The sequence below is a fragment of the Rhagoletis zephyria genome, unplaced genomic scaffold (assembly GCF_001687245.7).
Source record: "Rhagoletis zephyria isolate East Lansing unplaced genomic scaffold, Rhagoletis_zephyria_1.1 Rzeph_scaffold_00024, whole genome shotgun sequence".
NCBI classification, from domain to species: Eukaryota; Metazoa; Arthropoda; class Insecta; order Diptera; family Tephritidae; genus Rhagoletis; species Rhagoletis zephyria.
Window position 1 is genome coordinate 2,357 of NW_016157108.1, and position 20,914 is coordinate 23,270.

Consider the following 20,914-nt stretch of genomic DNA (forward strand, 5'->3'; position numbering starts at 1 on the left):
TACGTTGTTAATTTTTTTATTAGGTTTATACTCAAACTCGCGAACAAACGCCCCGGTCGGCCAAAATGAACTATTTAGTAGTGAATCAAAATCTTCGGAAGCTACATCAATTTTAAAAGATGAAATATCGCGATCGTATTTAAAATTAAATTTACGAATAAATACATCTTTAGTTCTAATTTTAGTCGATATGTATGACTTTATATCATCCGAAGAAGTATCTTTGGCAAATCTAGAGACAAAGATTGATCTTCTCGGAGGAATTACAACCAACTTTTTGGTAATGATGTCGGATGTGCGGGGCTCCGAATTATTCGGAGGAACTAAGTTAGACAGTGCAGATGCAGATGTTGATGGCAACACTGTTAAATCAACGGTCTGACTATTTTTAGTTGTAGACCTAGTGGATATGGCTTTAGAAAGCGGAGGCTCCAATGCCTGAGGGCATGGAGAAGAAAGATTAATAAGTTCCAAGGACTGGGATGGAGGATTTTTTTGACTAGAATCCGTGGCTGGAAACAACTATTATTCACTTGCAAGTTTTTACTACTTTTGTGTTCTGCTAGTTTTCTTTTCTTCTTAATTTTAAGCTCTGGCTGCAATTTTTTACTGGAGGAGTTACTATTACTACTTTTATGCGCCAGAATTCATGAATTCAAAAATGGTCCCGTTTATGAATAGTTCAGGAATTCATGAAATAAAGTGCCTTGAAAATATGGCAATGCGCTGGCGAGAAACTAAACAGTAGGGTGGTGACTTTTTTGGCCTCCTTTTGAATTTACAAAAGTCGTTGGTACCAGGCAATGAACCATATTATATTTAAATTGGTTATAATATATTTTCAGTTTATTGAATTTATTTTATATGTCAACGATTCCACATAACTTTTCTATTGTTTTAAATCCTGGTTATGCCACTCAAGCTTTTTTTATCTAAAAACATCATAACCCTAGTAAACAGCTGTTTGTGAAACGTGGCGTTGCCGAACTTGCACTTCACGATTACATGAAATGATTCCGAATTTATGGTTAACTTTCGTGTATAACTGAATTCATGAAATGGTGTTTATGCAGCCAATTTTAACCCAAAATCATGAAATGAATTCGTGAATTAGCCTACACATAAACGTAGTATATACAAACCTATGGTTGATAACTGCCGTAACACTGGGCCTTACGCATAAAAGTGAGCTTAAGCTCAGACTAAATTTTCGCACTGATCAAGTGAGTTCAAGCTCAAGAATTTGTACTGAAAATAGAGTCGGAGCTTAAGCTCACTTTTTATGCATGCGGTAAACTGCAGAGCTACCATTGTGCGACTAAAGGGGCAATTTGACCCTTTTAAGCGCCAATACCCTTTGACCCGAGATTTTTTTTAGGAAATGTTAACAGAACCATACTATTAAAAAATATTTCCTCCTGTAAGTACTAAAAATGCATCACTTAAACTTTTAAACGAAATGCAACTTTTCTCCTTGCAACAACTAGATTTATTTGTATGTTTACAACCCTGTTTTATGCAAAGCTTGTCCCGATATTTTCTTTTTAAATTCAAGGGATTTATTCTTTTACTAGTAAATAAAAGCAAAAATAATATGGTGACCCTTTTTCTGTCAATGATCCCTTTTTGGGACTTTCTGAAAATTCGCAACGGCAACGCTGGCCCACAGTTTCAAACATCACTTTGCAGAGGAATTTCTGACTATACAGTTGCTTTTTGCTATTCTCTATGACCAAATTAAATAAATAAAAGTAGTTTTAATGAGGTCAAAAAATTTTCCAGACCACATGATGTTTACACAAGAACGCAGACAAACAAACTGATTTTACGACTTTTGTTTGAAACAAGGCCATCTACACAGTAACAGTGTTTCCAACATGTATCAAAATCAAACAATTTTTATAACCTCAACTGTAACCATAACATGGTTTCAAACATGCCCATTTAGGGTTGCCAGACGTATTGCTTTTGGGAGTAAAAGTACCAGTTTTGATAATTGCATTTTCCCATTTCGTATGAAAATGTAATTCAAATTTTACTTTTTATCACTAAATTGTACCAAATTTTGATTACTATTGTTTTTCTAACATTTAGTTATTGTGTACGACTTGTATTTAATTAAGGCCGGTCCACATAGAACTTCCGCGTTGGCTTTGGCGTTGGCGTTGGTTTGACAGAACGCACTTTAAAAGTATGCTTGCTACAATGAACGCTTGGCAGCGAATGCTTTGACCACTAGATTAACAAACTAGCGACAGATAAATTAATATTTCATATCAATAATTGCATGAAAAACGCACATCTTTTTGCGTGCGTTAACTTCGGCGTTGGCGATAACGTTGATATGTGGACATGCCCATATAATTGTGTGTATTCATAGTCAGCTGTTAATGAACGCCAACGCGAAAGTTCTATGTGGACCGGCCTTTATTGATCCCAATAAACTAAAAATAGTTGCTAAAAATTTAGAAACAATATTACCTTTATTTTATTTACATAAAACTTTACACACTTTAACATCAGATATTATGATTTTAAATGCATGTATGTAAGTACATAAATGTTCATAATTGATTTATAGTGAATGGATAATTTTAAATTTACAAAGTTGCTAGTAAGTTCGAAAAACTCTTTATCAATGTTATGTTATGACAGCATTGTCCGCTAGAATTAAGATAATCTCTAGTTCTTGTTAAAGAGTAAATTGTGCATTCAACAACAATCCTTGAGCGGCGTTTGAAAACAGTGGCTTATTTCAAACATTTTTGGTGATTCTTACTTTTTCTCCAAATTAGAACTTATTCATTAAAATTAATTTGTTTCTTCATAGTAAGACAAAAGTTCACATAAAATTGTTTTACGTTTTTTCTAAAATTTAGAATATCATCGTATTTTAGTTTTTCTTTGTTTTGGCAAATGGACAATTCTGCTTCTGCTCCACAATACGCGTCTCGTATATAAATTTTATGTGATTCTAATCTATCATCTCAGAAATTAATCAAAACAATGCTGTATAACTAATGTGACCAACTATTTCATAGCTCACAGGTGAGGTTGGGTAAGGTTAAAGTGGTTGCCCTAGGCAAGGTACACACTTGGACAATTAAGAGATTGTCCTTTGTGATACCACAAAAAAAAACTGAACTGATATCCTTAATTTAGTCGGTGAAACGCGGCAAGCCGATTACCAAATTTCGAAAGTGGCTAATTTCGATCCTTGAGAGCTTAGTGTCAGTTAAGAAGTGCGAGCCAAAATGCTTCCATATTTGCCTCCCGAAGCTTGGATAGTCTAAAAGAAAGTGTGGAGATGCCTCCAGCTCGCCTTCCTCTTGACAGCTGATTCCAAAAGGATCACTTGAAATTCCTAGACTTACCAATCCTTAGATTAAATCCTAGAGTACCAATCGCACAGTGGCCTGTCAGAACCCCCATCACCAGGCCTTGGGAGGTAGCGTGTTTTTCGGCAGCTTTAAGGGGTAACACAGGGCGACTCTTGTCTTGCGCTGCAAAAAGCATTTAAAGTACCTATAAAAACATTTTATGCAGCAGAGAAACGTCTTTTTTTCTTTTTATGTCACACATGGAGCACCACTTTCTGACACTTGATGGCAGCTATTTCCACCTGAAAGACACTCCAGAAGTCCGGAAGCCTGAACATAGTTTTGGTGGAGAGTTTCCGATAGAAGAAACCTCCACCAAACCTTTCTCCAAGTTTTGATCCTTCCGTGAAGAAGTTTACCGCTCCCTTCTTCGAGTAACCCTGCCCTACCTAGCCCTTTCTTGAGAGAATTCTCCAGAATTCCAGAGTGTTACCACCCGGTTTCCCTGAGCCTAATAAGAGTTAATGCTGCGACAATTCTGTCTGTTGTTTTACAAGTTTAGTGAGTTTCACAAGGGCTCCGTAAAACAAGATAGGCTTTAATCTGGTTTCATACAGGTAATGAATTATTTTGGGCGAGAGACCTCACCTTTTACAGATAGTACACCTACAGCAGAACAAGGCAACCGATGCCTTTCAATGTTAGGTTTCCACGACCAAGCCAGGATCAAGCCTAAGAACTTGATTCTGCCTGAGAGCCGCAGACGAACACCCCTCTCAAGGGAAGGGCCTCAACGGATACCTTGAACTTCCTGTCAACCAAGACAGTTCTGTCTTGCTGTTGATCGCTCACCTAGTTACCTGGTTCAGGTAACTTTGGTCCAGATCAAAAAGGGTGTCCCTTAACCAAAAGTTTCCACATCATATACATAGGCGATCACCCGACAGCGCACTTTTACCAGTTCCTCTAGCAGGTCATTAACAACCGCCATCCAGAGCAGGGAAGAGGGAACACCACCTTTCGGAATGCCACTATTGAGCCTACACTGAGTACAGGCGCTCCCCTACTCCGCCGCGACAGTTCTGTCACAAAGTAAGCTGTAGATAAGCGTTATCAGGTTGGTTTCAACCCCAAAACTATGAATATACTTGACTATTTCCTCTGGAGTGACATTGTTAAAGGCCCGTCGATATCTAGAAAGGCCCCTAATGCATAATCTTTATGCATGAAAGCTTCCTCTAACCACATTACCAATGTGTGCGGGGCGGTATCTACCGAGTTGTCCTTGCCATAAGCATGTTTAGCTCTTGAAAGACATTCACGAGAAATCGCGTTACTTATATACAGGTTTATCAGTCTCTCTGGCGTTTTTAGCAAAAACGAAGACAGACTGATAGGCCTAAAATCTCTAGGGGAAACATGAGAGCCTTTTCCGGCCTTCAGGATGAGCGCAACACTGATTACTCTCCAAGCATTGGGGATGTACCAGGTCCTCATGCAATTCGCATAAATAGGAGCAAACCAATTGCACGACACCTCCAGAGCCCTTTGCAGGTGCGCAGGTATGATGCCATCGGTCCTTGATGTCTTGAAGGGTTTGAACGAATTCATCGCCCAGGCCATGTGACGATCGTCTAGGAGATCGGGGAAGTACATGACAAGAAGTACAAAATATCGCAAAGAAGTACACTTGACTAAACTTCTAAGTACGAAGTACAAGAGCTAAAAAAGAAGTACTGTTCTTCCGAAAGAAGTACGGTTGGTCACATTACGGGGTGGCTGTCTTCGTAAATGCATTAATGCAATGCATCAGTCTCTTTTATTCAGGGACCGTAAATAGCAGTTACTTTTTTACAACAGTTAAACTTGGCCAGATATTTTTTAAGTTCGAAATAAAAGTCTTTCCGGATAGTAAACAAACAGCTTATCCAAATTAAACAAATTTGGTTCCAAAAGAAAGAGGACTTAAATATCTTTTAAACAGAAATAACGATCGAAGGCTAGCACTTCTATTTATATTTTTTTATAATTTAATGCAAAAGATATGCATATAACTGACCCAAGGTTTGTTCTATGGTAATTGGAAACCATTTTTTATTTAAATATTTTTCAATAGCTGGCTTTCCTCGTTTAAATATTTCAGTTTTAAAGCTATTTTAGTCCTCTTTCAGTTGTTACCAAACTTGGTTAATTTAGATAAGCGGTTTGTTTATTACTAGGAAATGACTTATATTTTCGACTTAAAAATATCTGGCCAAGTTTAGGTGTTGAAAAAAAAGTAACTGTTATTTACGGTCCTTGCTTTTATTTGCAAATCATAACTCATATCAATATCCAACATGCGCAACCATGAAGAAATACAATTTTTTAATAAAGTTGCACAAATTGAATACTTTTATCTCCTGTGGTTCAGAAATAAAAGAGACTTATTTTCAGTGTCCCACCAGGCTCATTCATTCAAATGATATTTACATAAAACTAAGAAATCGTTTGGCATTTTTGTTAAAGCAATTTTATACATTAGTTTTCGTTCTATGTTAAAAATATCTTTCGCTGGTGTTCCGGCGACACACAATTAGGGATGTTCCGATACAAGTAAATACGAGTATATACTCGATACTTTTGTTTCGATACCAAATACTTTTTTTACTCGAATCGTTGTTTCGATACCTACTTGGTATCGAAAGAAAAGTACTTGTATCGAATCGATTTGAGCAAGTGCCATATCTTGCCGGCTATATTTGTCCAATGGAAAATAATTGCTTCGATTTTATGAAAAATAATTGCTTTACGCAATGGAACCGCCAAAATGTGTTGCTAATGAACAAATATATGTATCTATACCTCTACTGCAATTATATTGAAAATATTTGAGATAGGGCGTTTTGAATCGGCAGCTGAGATAAGGCATTTTTGAACTGAATTCTGAAATAGGATGTTTTTGAAAAGTTTTCTGAAATAGGACGTTTCTCAATCAAATTTCGAATTAGGGCGCTTCTGAAAAGTTTTCTGAGACAGGGCGTTTTCGAATTGGCTGCCGAGATAGGTCGCTCTTCCACTCAGGTGTCGCATAAGGTACATCACAGATAACGCCTGAAAATTACTTTCAGTTTGTTGCATATAAAAGGATGAAAAATTATCGATATAAGTAGGTATCGATACATTCGGCTTACTCATATAAGTAGTATCGAAATTGCGATTTGAGTAAGCTCAGTTGAGTAGGTATCGATACTTTCATGGTATCGGAACGTCCCTACACACAATTGACCATATTCTGGAGTAAAATGTCCCACCAGTCACAAGGGAAAAGCCATACAGATGAAAATGTACTAAAAGGTGCTGGGTAGTAGGAAAGTAGAACCCACTTGAGATTGTATCAAAAAAGTAAAATTTCATCGAAATTATCAATACTGAAACGTACTCCTTTTAATTGTAATGTAGGGAGTACTCCCAAAAAAATTTGGAAATGTACTCCTTTTTAAGTTGTGTACTTCTTTTGAACTCCTTTTTCTAGCTATTCATTTTTAATCGTATACAGGGTGTAAAGTAATAACTGTCGCACAGGTTTTTTTGAAAACTAAATGGCTCCTTTATAGATTGCGAAAAAGTAGTTTACTGTTAATTTTTATTTAAATTTTATTAATTAGTTTTTAAATTTTAACCTTTATTTGGGTTTGTCAGCAGTAAACAATTTGAGAGAAAAGCGCAACCGGCACGCAAGTCTTCGTCGGTTACTGTCTAACATATCTTCTGTAACCATAGGCTAATTTCCTCGATTTGAGTCTTTTATACTCCCCCTATTGTCCAACATGAGGCCTTATACTCAGCAATCGGTGCCGTGACATAGCCCCAAGTGGCATAACTCCAATTTAAAAATAGGGTATTATGTCATTTCTTGTGTAGTGACGTAAACCCAATTTTTCCCCTTGGGGTTATGTCACTATATAACGAAAAGGCGATAAAATTCCAAATCCCTCATGTAATTTTGCAAACCAAAAGAATTTGCAATGATACAATTTTTATACAAGCTGGCTTTGCCTACATTATTTTCTTGTCAACGCCTATAGGCCTTCGGCCGCGCTTAGGAATTATAACCCTCACTAAGTAGAACTCTATTTTCTGTGTTGCCGGAAAAGAGTGGCGTAAGTATTTCTGCGCGGAAGAAAGTTTAATAGAAAATTTATTTTTCATTTCTTGAGCGTGTTTTAATATGTTTTTTTGTTAATTTTTCTTGTTTTAGGCAAGTTACATAACCCCAAGAAAAAAAATTGGCTTCATGTCACTGTATAAGGAGTGACATAATTCCACATTTTAAAATTGGAGTCATGCCACTTGGAGTTATGTCATAGTACCTTAGCAATCGAATAGACTCGGAACTGGTGACTAGGAGCCATTTATTCGACCAACGCTATACAGTTTGTTTTTTCTTTTCTTTTATACAAAGTCTAAGAAAAAATACACCTAAAACAGACATGCACTTATCTCCAGAAGCTGGCGAATGCAAATAAGGATTAAACTTTTAAAACTAATTAACAAAATTAAAGTAAAATATTTACAAAGTACATAACAAATACTTTTTTCGCAAAATCTTTTAAGGACCATTTTATTTTTCAAAAAACCTGTCCGACAGTTATTATTTTACGCTCTATACTTTCCATTCATATTGTGGCGAACACTATTTAGGGCCGGTTGTTCAATGTCTGATTAACACAAATCGGAGGTATAAGCTCCTGCTAATACTGCTTTATCGATCACATGTTATATGCAGGATGTCGAAATCGTCGATAGTGTCGTAGTAGTGATAACCAGACATTGAACAAACGGCCCTAGTGATTAGCTTTAATTAGAGGTAGAAGCTTCGGTTAAATACAACGACTGCTTTATCGATCACATGTTATATGCATGACGTCTAGAACGTCGATAATGATGTTTAACCGGAAAGTAGGATAACCAGACATTGAACAACTGGGCCTTAGTCAGCAAAGTTAAGGCCCAATTTTAGATGGCCTACTTAAGAAGCGGTTGTTGATAAACTTCCACTATTCGGTTACTCAATGTCTGGTTAACACTAATCTTCGGTTAAACATCGTTATCGACGTCTTAAACTCCATGCATATAACAGGGAGTCGGTAACGTCGATAACTATGTTTAACCGGAGATTAGTGTTAACCAGCCACTGCACTTATTGGCCTTTTAAATATGAGATATGCAGCCCCGTGTTTGTACCAAACAACCAAGATTGACTGGTAGGTTGTTTAATCAATGGGCACGTTCAGAAGGCACCGTTTCGCTAGAAAAAAACTTAAAGCAGGAATAGATAGAACATTTTGTACTGATTATAACGATACTTAAATTTACTTGCGGAACTTAAAAATAAGCGAGATATTGACGGTCAAAGATCGATATTTACTTTTCGAAAAACCGCAATATCTCAAAAACTAGTGTAGCGTTTGTAAAAGTTAATATACCGTTTTAAGGGAAATTAATTCCGGTGGGCATTCCTTGTACCTTGCAGTTAAAATTTCTGATAAGAATTGATTTTTATAAACCATATATGAAAAAATTCCCTTTTTAACTGCTTTTTCTTCAAAAGTAGCTCTATTAGTATACTGTTATCTTACTTTTGGTATAAAGAACATTTATTTCCCTTTCATTTGATATGCTTGTGACTATACCCAAGTGTTCCGTTTAAATAAATTTTATATATGCCCTCCACAATATTTCTGCGCAGAGGATGTATGTACATATGTATAGCATAACCCAGACAACCTCAACCTCGTCGGTTGAGAGGTAAATGTCGCCCTATGCACTATACTTTTTTATAGAATCTTTGCAAAGCAAACGTTTTATATAAATGAATGGTGTCTGGACACACAACATTGCAAGTTGATAAAAGCGTTGTAATAAGATAGATCAATTACAAACTTATGACGTTTTTTTCTGTTGAAAAATTTTGCCTTCTTATATTGTAACATTTGCAGCAGGTTACTTTTCGGAGGGCAGTATTTTGAAAAATGAACACGTAAAGCTGTGTAAATTCTAACGAAAATAGGGCAACATTATTTCGAGAAAAAAACAGTAATTTATATTGAAAAAGCCGGTCGCTTTTAAAGTTTTTAACAATTAAACTATGTAATTTATTTTGATGTCCATATATTCGAAACGTTCCCGTTTTTAAAGACGTTCTCAATCTCTGCACATACCGGTCAAAGAGCAATAATAAGCAACACTAAAGGATATTACCACCATGATACAATTATTCATAGATATTGTCTTCCCAGAGAGTTTGTGCAGAAATTATGAAATTTCTGCAAAATTTTTAACTTTTTAGTCAGCATCTTTAGAAAAAAATGTGGTATGCAGTTGTGTAGTCTATTAAATTCTAGTTTAATGAGGTGCAAATTTGAACTAGCGAGGACTTACTGCAGATTTTTAGCATTTTTTTATGACGGTGTCACGATTTTTTTGCCATATAAAGTACGTTCAAAAAGTTTTTTATATGTGAAAAATGCGACACACCGTCAACAAACAATTTGCCAAAAATAAGCGGTAAATGCTAAGTAGCTTAAATTTTTATTTTTATTATTATACTAAAATTTCTAAGGATGCTGATTAAAACGTTAAACATTTTGGTGAAAAGTTGCAGAATTTTCATAATATTTTCACAAAATATGAAGTTTGGATTTAAATGGTATTTTTTAAGTAGTCAGCTATATTTTCATAAAAAATAATAAACATTAAATTGACTAAAGAAAAATAGCCAATACTTGCTTATCGCGTCCCAGTTTATGCATATGTGCTTAAAATAAAATTCTTTGAAATCAGCCACTTTTCGGATTAGAAAAAATTTGATTTCAATTGTATATATCGTCCCCTCAAATGCAAAAAGACGAAACAATATCGCAACTGAAATTGAAAAAGACGTGACTAATATTTTTATTTATTTTTTCAAAAAATTATGTGGGAGTTGTAATTCGATGAAATCCATCATATAAATCTAGAAATTGAATTTTGAATTTTTTATTAGTTATGACCAGGGAACGGATTTTATGGAAATTGACTTTCTTCCGCTAAAGAGATAGAGTATATTTGATTAACAATGTCAACGATTTAGCTTTCCCTGATTTCATTTATACACATTTGATTTTGCCTTTTCAAGATTTTTGCATTGTTTTGCCTTTTCTTTAATTGTAAAGAGCAAGGAAAAAGCCCTTATTCCTGATAATATGAAAGTCTTAAACGTTTCATATTTAAATTGGGCGCCACTTGTATGAACTCACGTCTAGCGCACGTTTAGTATATTCAAGGCTTTTATTCGCGAAAATCTAATGAAAATGCTGCCAGAAAACTTCAAAATTCATCTTGTGGTTCAATGTAACTACAACTAATAGAAAATAGTCAAAGATTCAAAGTACAAATTTTTCATATAATGAAACTAGGTCATAGCTAAATAAATAAATGTATTTTTGATTATTTTTCGGTTTTTGTCTTTTTTAGTGCCTTATTTTGCCTTTTTTTGCGATTTCTAATGCCAGAAAAACTGTCATGATTCGTAGACTTTCGCATATATGTATATGTGCCTTAAAACCACTTCTTTTTTTGTCGCGTACGTTATCACCTGGTTTTGAACGGATATTTTCCACACCAAAGTTTCGAGGTTGCTTTTTTTTCTCAAACATAGTACCCTTTGGTTGCAACATAACCGTAACCTTTTTTTTCAGTAACTTCTATTTTTGATGGATTTACGTTACTCTATAAGCGTACGAATGTCGCGTACGGCTGTATGGAAACACCCATATATTACATTTTAATAGCCAATATTGGTCATTTAAGTGCAGATTAAGTCTGATCTGAAAATTGCCTTATTTTGCCTTTTTTATAGGTTTTTAAGTCCTAAAAATCCGTTTTATACTGTGGTATTTCTGAATACACCGCGAAAAATTGCATAGGGAATAAATAGATGGTTTGGTGTTTGAGTTTGGGTTTTTCCAACATTTTCTTGACCTGGGGCCTGTTTCAAAACGTGACAGGTGCTAAAATTGTCGATTTTTCTATAAAATTTCACAGCCAGAATTGTTGTCGACATTTTTTCTGTTTCATATACGCTTGTAGGTAACTGTGATTTTTTTTTAAAGCGATAGTGACAATACTGGAATATTGTCGACAATGGTGCTAACAATTGTCACTACGACAAAATTGTCGCGACAATAGCGACAAAACTGAATAGCTCCTTTGGAATGTTTTCACAAGAGAATTTGTTTATATGGTAATTGCGCCCATTTCATCAGTTTTCAATAATTTGAATATTTCTTAAAACTAAAATAATCCAAATGCAAATATAACATATGAATTACATAAAAATTTGTTATGACAATGATAATTTGTCACTTTTTCAATGGAATTTCTCATGGGATTGAAGCGGTGGTGACAATTATTGTTATGCAAAAAAAAACCACTAATCTGTCTAATTGTCATTGACAATACGAAAAATGCCTGCCTGTTACAAAACTATCACTGTCACTCTATGAAATAGGCCCCTGTTTGTTCAACTGGTATCCCTAATTGAGTCAGAAGATAGTATTATTTAAGTGATTTGTATTAAATTAAGATTTCAACTATTCGTAAGTCTAGTCGAGTACACAAACATTGCATATTTATGCTAGATTTCCACAAGGCATTAAATGGCGAAAATTGCAATGACAGAGTTTGGCCCTCCTACAGGGCATTTTTTAAATGGAAAACTTTTTTGTAATTTTAATGCATAGTGGAAATTCGGCTTTAGAATTTTGAATCGACCCTCAAAATCTTGTCTAGGTTCTTAACTTCGTAGTGAGACTCACGGAGTCCCCATGAAAGAGAAACATTTAAACAGTTTTACCATAAGGGCTAAAAAACTTGAAAATGCTTAAGTTAGTTTTTATTTTGAACCGAACCGAACCACATTTTGGAGTGGTTTTCACTTCGGTTTTGGAATTTCAAAATAAAAATGGTTCGGTCCGTGGTTCGGCTTAAAGTACGAAAAAGCGGCGGTTCGGTTCAAAACCGGTTTTCAGCTCTGCTTCAAAGGGACGCTTTGCAATTCAGCACATTCCGGATGCTATTCACTGCACTGCGCTTGGTAGGGTGGCCAGACGTCCTAATTTATCAGGACATGCCCTGATTTCAGGGCCAAATTAAAGTGTCCTGACTGATAATTAATTTATCCTGATTTTTACAAAGCTGACCTGAGTTTTATCCTTAGCATCCTACCTATTGTACTTAAAGAAGGTGTTGAGCTTTTGTCGGCGACCTTGAAAAAGATTTTCACAGCGTCGCACAGTGTTTCGACTATATGGAGGCAGGTACAAAAAAGTCATGGTGACAGTTGATAAAAAACACCAGTTGGACTTAGAGATGGAAAAGTAAAAGTCACAAATACCACATTTCACATTATTTACTCACTCCCCTTCTTCACGAACGATATATTTCCAAAGAAATACGGGAATCGGCGCGATACCGAGTAATCAGTTAAGTTGCCTTTGGCGATTAACCCATTAAAGAAAATGTTTCTTTTTCAACCATAATCCATTATTTAAATATCGTGGAATATTCAGGTGAAGGTATTTATCATTTATTTGGTACCTTCCTATTTTCTTACCAAAAAATTTGCTTTGAAATGTAGATGCTAAAGATTATTAGTAAAAAAAGTGTGAGTACCGGTCCGTCAGGTCTTGAAATTAGACAATTGTTTTAGATAATTTTATGTGATTTTAGAATATATAATTTGATATTTGCGCGCGACTTTGCAAATATATGTAATTTTTGATTTTCTAAATTTTTGATTTTCATCCTCTTTTTGCATAATTTCGCGAAAAGAATTTTTCGAACAATGAAAAAATCTCACCAAACATTGGAAAACAGCGAGTATTTACACCTAAGTCAATTTATAGTATAACCTTTGTTTTCTGAGAGTGAAAAGCAGGAAAAAAAATTTACCAAAATTCCATTACATTTAACGACTGGCCCACATTTTTTTGTGATTTTTGGACGTTATAGTGATGCAATCTTCCCCATATTTCATATTTAGGTTTTTCTAATAAAAAAGTGAGCACAAACTAAATTTCATCGAAATATGATGAAATTTAATGTTTCCGCCCACAAGAGTAGAAGGCGTGGCAATCATTCCGTCTTTACCAAATTTCATAATTCCCTATTTCTAAGTAAACCTAGAGCACATGTCAAGTTTCAGTGAAATTGTTGCAGGTTTACTATTATTTCCAACTGCCTCCATATAGTCGAAACACTGTGCGTCGCTTGCCTACATCCCACAACTTTCAACTGAGAACTCTCAATTCTTATCATTTCAAAACTCAAGTCTGATGGGAAATAAAGTGATTGTGTTAACTTTCAAAAATGCAGTGTCCTGATTTTTCCTTCGACTCATCTGGTCACCCTAGTGCTTGGCCGAAATCCGAGTCTGAAATCCATTCGTGCTTCGTCGGATATTTTCATAGGCTGTATTTCTTTATTCATTCTGAACGTTTGGAATAAACTTTTTTGTTTACTTATTCTTTAGAACGTTCCTGATGATATGTAAACGTATATTTCAATGGCATTCTGTTCATTCTGGTTGTGAAATGGGTTTATCCGGAATGTATAAAGAAACGCAGCCATAATGTTTCTCTGCCTAGAAATGTTTGTACCAAATTTTCAGGGAAAAAATCCCCAGCACAAACTACAAAGTTATTGAAACATGTTATACAAATGTAAGATAATACAACTCACTATTTATGTTCTGGTTTCACAAAAGATATGAAAAACATATGTTATATAAATATGGTGTTTCCGGGCTAATAAATCTAGGATCATTGAAAGAGGTCCTCTAGCCTCTAGCTAGAATCCTCTAGCTTTTGTGGAAAAAATTGGCAAAATTATTTTTTGTCCCGTATTCCGCTGCCATAAATATGGTCACCGTAAGTATAGTGTTGACTTCATATATCTCCATGCCAAGTTCCAGTACTCTATCAGAAATACTTCCAGAGGTATGCAGTATGAAAAATTCCTTTTGTATGGAGGTGCAACGTCGCTTTGGCTAATTGAGATAAAGGCTATCCTATAATTTAAGTTGGGCCAAATGACCAGAGTTCGAAATTTTTTAATGATAGGTTGAGTAGTTAAAGCGTCAGAGCGTAACAAACAAACCATTTAAGTTTATATTAGTAAGGATTATCCAGTACTGACCAATAAAAAAATATTTAGGGGTGAGCATTTTTTACATAGACCCAAATACACAAACATATAATATTACACCAGGACTTATGAATTTGTTTGCCTTTGGTTGGTTGTGCTCAATGAAAACCCATTATTAGGTAAAAAAAATAAAGCACTGATCAGGCGTCTTCTCAAGAAGATATTTCAGCAGTGACACGTAGTATATTGTCCTTTAAACTCGGATTCTTCTTCTGAAGAAGTAAAGAGGAATACTTTATACCCACAAATGTAACATAGTATGACCGCTCAACGACTACCACAAGAAAATTCTCGCTTTTTATAAACTACGCGAAATTCATTTACAGTTGTGAAGAGCTTCTTTTCTCGCATTTTGTAACTGGCACATTTGTTTAATACCTGTCATTTTATTCCTCAGAACCTACAAATAACGTCTGAAACCCCTAATCTTTAATATTGGCCGCTCAAGAAGTTATACCTAAATAAAAAGTAGATTTTGTGCGAGTTGCACTATAAATTCCATGATTTTCTCGATTTTAGTAAGTAAATTAGTTATTTAAACCGTTTGTTTTGTTATGAATAACTATTTACTCATATGTACACATATCAGTATTATCAACGAAGGCATAGAAATCGCACTTGGCAGTGCAGCTGCTTTGTGGCGGCAATAATATGCCAGTACGCAAAATGTCCCCGATATGTATATAAAAAAGATCTGTAAAAGATTTCCAGATATGTATAATATAATTTTTCACCATATGGTAGCTGGATTCTTATAAATTTTCCTCTGTATATTCGTGTGTGGTATATTATAATCGTAACTACGCCTAAATTTTACTTCCCCACATTTTTTCCGATGCCCGGGTAGACCCGGCTGGTAAAATATCCGGGTAACCGGGCTACCCTGGTCAAATGATCAGACCTAACAAATTCACTGTTTTACCCAGCGAGGCGAACTCCAAATCGACGCGAAAGTTATATGTAGAGGGGCCTTTATACTCATCGAAAGTACAAAAGTTACCCAAAGTAAGACCTCAGATTTGTAATCACAGTGACTTATATCAAGGCTATCGAAACTGTGGCCCGGCGGAGTGAGTGGTATCAACCTGATCCCTATGCTGTGCCAGTGGCACGCGTACTCCAGTTACCTGCCTTGCTTAATAAAATAAATCAGCTAGTATTTAGTACTAAAATTACGTTATACTACAATGTGAATCTCCTTCGATTAGGGCAAAAAATTAACTAAACTAAACATGTTTTTGATTGACTCTCCTTCAGTGCCTCCTACATTGCTTAGAAATTGTAAATATACTTACAAGTTTTCCACCATTTTATAATTTTTCCTGTTTTTTTTTTTTTTGATTTTTCATGTGGCGCGGGCCCTCTTGTGACGCGGGCCTCTAGGCTAGCGCCTATGTAGCCTGTGCTCAAATACGACCCCGACTCATCAGGAGAATTTTCGGTTGGCACTGTAGTTTGTGCAACTCGGCAGCCGGGCGGGCAGAATTTTTCGCTTTAAAAAAGTTCGTTATTTTTACGGAATGCATTCGGTAGGTAGCAATTTTTGTTTTGGTAATTCACGGACATTGAAAATACATACACTTTTTCTCCCAAATAGGTAAATTAATTTTATCTCAAAATATGCATCAGTAATACCGCGTTCACGTTGAAACTTTAAATGATATTGAACATGCAAAACATGAACATGAAAGAAGCAATTCGAGTCCAATTAGTTTTACTCTTTCGTAAGCTTTGAACCCCCAAGATCCCTATCAACGTTCGCCCCTGCCTCGTGTTAACTGGCGGAACTCTGCAAAGGAGAAAGGCAATTAGCGAAGCTTTTTACTTGATTTTAACGTTTTATTTATTTAAATTTTTTTATTTTTTATTTATTTATTTAGTTTCAAACCTTTATGATGTTTGTACATATTTATCACAATGTAAACAAATCTATATACATATATTTATACACGTGTATGTACATATGTTGCTTATACATAAGAGTATGTGCCATATAAATTTTAACGATACATATTGGCAAAAATATGCATTACTTACTTATTAATTTGAAAATCTTATTTTCTAAGAACATCAATACAAATATTTACGCTTATACAGAAAAATAACTATCTAAATTGTATAAGTTTAGGTACAAAAAATGTTTAAATATTTGTTCGATAAGTTTAAAAACTAACAAAAAAATGTGTCGATGTTCTTTATATAGAAATTACCACCATAGTATCTCTCGAGTTTATTGAAAGAACCCAATATTGGCATTTTCAAGCCAACCATTCTGTAGAGGAGGAGGCGAAACTGTTGTTGCCTGTGGAGGCGTTTGCATTAACGTCATTGGTGTTTGCATGAGATCCATTTTGATTCTTTCGATCCGTTCCTTCTCAGAAATCGGATTCGGATGTTGTACCTGTGGCACTTGGACGATCGGCGCATTGTAAGCCGCTGGAGCGCATGCGCTGACATTATTAATGCGCTCAAAGCACCCTCCACTGGTGGTATTCCTTATAGTACCAAGGTAACTATTTGTAGTTGTGTAGCTTGTGCTACTATTGTTGTTATAGGCACTGAAATTGACACTGGAAGCCTCATAGCCAAATCCTAGATTTTCTTGTTGATTAAATACAACTTCATGCATTTGGCAATTTGTGGCAGTCTGAAGAGTGCTGCCCTGCAGCAAAGAGCACAATTGCTCTGTATTTGCGCCGTTGGTGGCCGGTGAGATCGGTGATGGCGTAGCATTGCGATTTTGTGGTGATAATGGCGACATCTGCGATAACGGCGATAATTGATACGCGTTGCGGTATGTATCAAACTGTTGGCCAATTGCCGCTGTACTTGTAGGCATTTCTAAAGCGGCTGCAGAAGAGAAAATAAACCAAAATACATATGTAAGTACGATTACTATATATGTTTGAGTATATTTCTGTATAAGCTATCTTTGCTGTATGACTAACCTGGTTCATCCTTGATAGTCGGATGCGCCGAAGGTGGAGAAAAAACAGGAAAATTGAAGGCGCTATCCATTGCTTTAAGAAAATTAAATTAACAGAAAAAACTCAATATGGGAAATAAAACAATAAATAAAGTATAGTAAAATAAAATAAGAACTAAAATAAAAGGAAATAAAATGAAAAGACCAACCATGCTAACTACCACAAAGTACAATATACATATGTATGTATTAATTATTTAAAAAAATCATAACCCTGCAAAAAATCGCGACGAGTACATATGTACAAGTGGGCATTAGCTATTATTATTATTGGAGATCAATTAGCCTCGACTCGTCTTTTACGGGACAATTAACGATTTAATGATATGTACGCAGTTAGTCAACAAAAATGTATGTGCGACTTGGAATGTTGAGAAGGCAATCCCTTAACAAACCTGAGAACCCCGGTTTGAATAGCAGCTGACTCAAATTTGAATTTTAATTTTTTTTTTTAAAGTGACTAGTCGTTTTATATAACGATCCATTATGAAAAGGGACAATTAATCTCTTCATAGGACATAGAAAGAGATCAAAAAAGTGGTATTAGTCGCTTGTTCCTTTGCTATTGCTCCCGGAGTCATCCCGGATTAATCGCAATTTTTGCAGGGATAGTTGGGTTGTATATGTATTTATGTGCAATTGTATTAAATCAAAATTTATATTAACTAAAACTACATATGTATGTATGTATGCATATGAGCTATTCATATTTGGGTATATAAGTACATACATACATATGTACATCAAATATCAAATATCAATATCAAAAATATAAAATTTTGAGTTAACACACTTTTAAAGAATGTGAGGTATATGCAAATATGTGTATGTGTGCTCTGACCCTTTAATATTAAAAGAAAATCAAGAATTACATGACACGCCAATAAAAATTTACTAATATGCTATATATGAACATACATATGTCATATATCTATTTACATGCAAATGTATATAACTACTATGTACAGCACAATGTAAATTAGCGAGTTAATTTTACAGCGAATAAGTATAATGAAGCACACCTAGATTAACACGGAAAATAAACTTACTGCGAAAACTAACGGTGAAATTAAAACTTAAATTCAATTGTATTTGGTCATCAATCAAATCATTATTATTTAATTACCCAACGTCTGTTTACACGTGTATATAAATACAGATGTACATATGTATGTACGTACATTTCTATTTCCTTATATGTATAAATATATTTCATAAAAACAACAATCAAGATAAGTCACTAATCACTGTGGATGTTCTGTTTTAAACATCAACAAGCAACTATTTCGATATACATATGTATGTACCTATATATGTATGTATGTATATTCGAGCGTAGAGTTAGGGTCCTTTATAATTAATTTGAATAAAATTTTATGGCTTTACTACATACTACCAGCGGGAAAAATAGAGCGCAAGTCTTTGACGTCTATGGTTATTCATATTTCTGTTTTAAATACATCCATGCTCACTAAATTTTTCTGCATACACGGTAAATACTCTTCTCATTTACGTTAATTAAAACTGATATTGTTTATAGTATGGATATTCAGATATTAGCTGACTCGCTAGCATTATATAAGTCTGTTATTTTGCTCGCTCGCAGGTGCCCTCAAGTGCCCAATTTGAATTTCTTTGGCTGCTTCTCGGGCTATTGAGAGCCACTTTGAGAGAGTAATTTTTGCTTCTCATTAGCCCGAAGTCGCTTGTGGAAACTTTCAAACCGCCAGAAGAAGAGGAAGTGAAGTCAAAAAAACATTTTTTATGTAAATTTCATTAGAAATATCAAAATATAGCTATTAAAAATATATAGAAATTTACCTTATTAATACCACATTAACCGATTTCGATAATTCTTTTTCCGGTGCCTCAGAGGAGGTCCCATATTAATTTGGTTTAGATCCGATCATTGGATCATGAAGAAATTAACTAAGTACTTCTATATTTGTATATGAGAATTGAAGTCGGTTGTGTTTTTTGCTTAAAAATTACTTGTTATTGTAACAATTGAGATGTACAGAGCCCTACAAAGGAATTCATATTGCATAAAGTTTATTATGAACTTATTGAAGAGTTCAAATACAAATTTTTTAGTTACCTTAATTGCATGCAAATTTTAAAATGCGACTTCGTCTTTACACCAAAATCGTATTTTTTTATTATTTTTAACCGACTTCAAAAAAAGGAGGAGGTTATCTATTCGTCGGAATATTTTTTTATGTACGTATGTTACAGCATAACCGACTTCGATAATTCTTTTTTAAAGGAAAGGTGGTACCTCAGAGGTGGTCCCATCAGCCTTGCCAGGTTGACGTTTTTAACGTCATTTGGACGTTTTTTTATCCTGTTGACGTTTGGACGATTTTTGTGTAAAAAATTACGTTTTTCACCTTCCCAGTAGTCTTTCTTTATGCAAAATATATTCAGTGTAAAGCGTACTATTTGCTTGTAGAGTAAGTACTTACGCTCACACTTTCGGCCATCTGTTACTAAATCTTGTAAGTAGAGCTGATTTTGAATTATTTTCTTAATAAATCCTTACAAGCTTTGCTTTTTGCAGCTGCTGGTTCGAAAGATATTTATTCTTTGGACACTGGTGACTTAAATATGATACGAACCAAGCGTACGCGCATTATTTTTTTAAATCTTGTACTAAGGATCCCGCGTTCAAAGGCTGCTTGTGTAAACGCTTAAGGTTACGAGGCTTATTGCGATGTTTGCAATTTCACATTAAAAGCCAACTCAGGAAGGCCTGATCTATTGCAACACGCACGCTCCCAAAAGCACCAAAAAAACTTGTAGCAGTATAAAAAGTCAGAAAAAAGTAGGCGAATTTTTTCAAGACTTCATTGAAAGTATAATGTATGCAAAAAAGGCTGAAATTTTGCTATGTTCCTTCTTAGCAGAGCGTAATTTAGCATTTTCGACAACCGACCACCTAACCAAATGTCTACAAGAGCGTTTCAGACTATGTTCAAACAGGACAATTAGCTGAGATAATTAAGCTTTAAATTGCGGCATTGAGTTTGGTGTTCACACATACGACAGCTGCCCAATTAGCGATACGAAATCAGCTGTTGGGTTACCTACAGTGATGGAAAAGTTTATTTAGTTTGAAAGTACATTCGGTAAAAACAACCAATCTTAGGTACATTTGGAACGTAGCCAAATTGTTTCTTAGGAAATCAGTTCTTATTTTTACTGACATTGAAATGCGTTTTCTGGTGCGGGCAACTGGTCTAATAGCTTCCTTCCTTTGTGAAGAGCCATACAAATGATACAGAATGGTGGTCAAAGTAACGCAACTCTAGTTGATTTCGCCAGATAGACGGAACATATTTCTTAAAAACAAATCAAATCTAACAACTGGGAGGAAAGT

General features: G+C 35.0%; 1 protein-coding gene across 6 annotated transcripts in view; it reads right to left on the reverse strand.

Annotated features, from left to right (window-relative positions):
* Window positions 1-16,442: 16,442 nt before the first annotated feature.
* LOC108362728 (embryonic polarity protein dorsal-like) overlaps window positions 16,443-20,914 on the reverse strand; it is a 117,777-nt gene continuing 113,305 nt past the window's right edge. For all 6 annotated transcript variants that reach the window (XM_017615868.1, XM_017615851.1, XM_017615856.1 and 3 more), the window contains 2 exons: window positions 17,498-17,569; window positions 16,443-17,399 (listed from right to left, as the gene is read on the reverse strand). In XM_017615868.1, coding sequence (XP_017471357.1) covers window positions 16,780-17,399; window positions 17,498-17,569 — 692 coding nt within the window. In that variant the 3' untranslated portion in view covers window positions 16,443-16,779. The remainder of the gene's footprint in view (window positions 17,400-17,497; window positions 17,570-20,914) is intronic.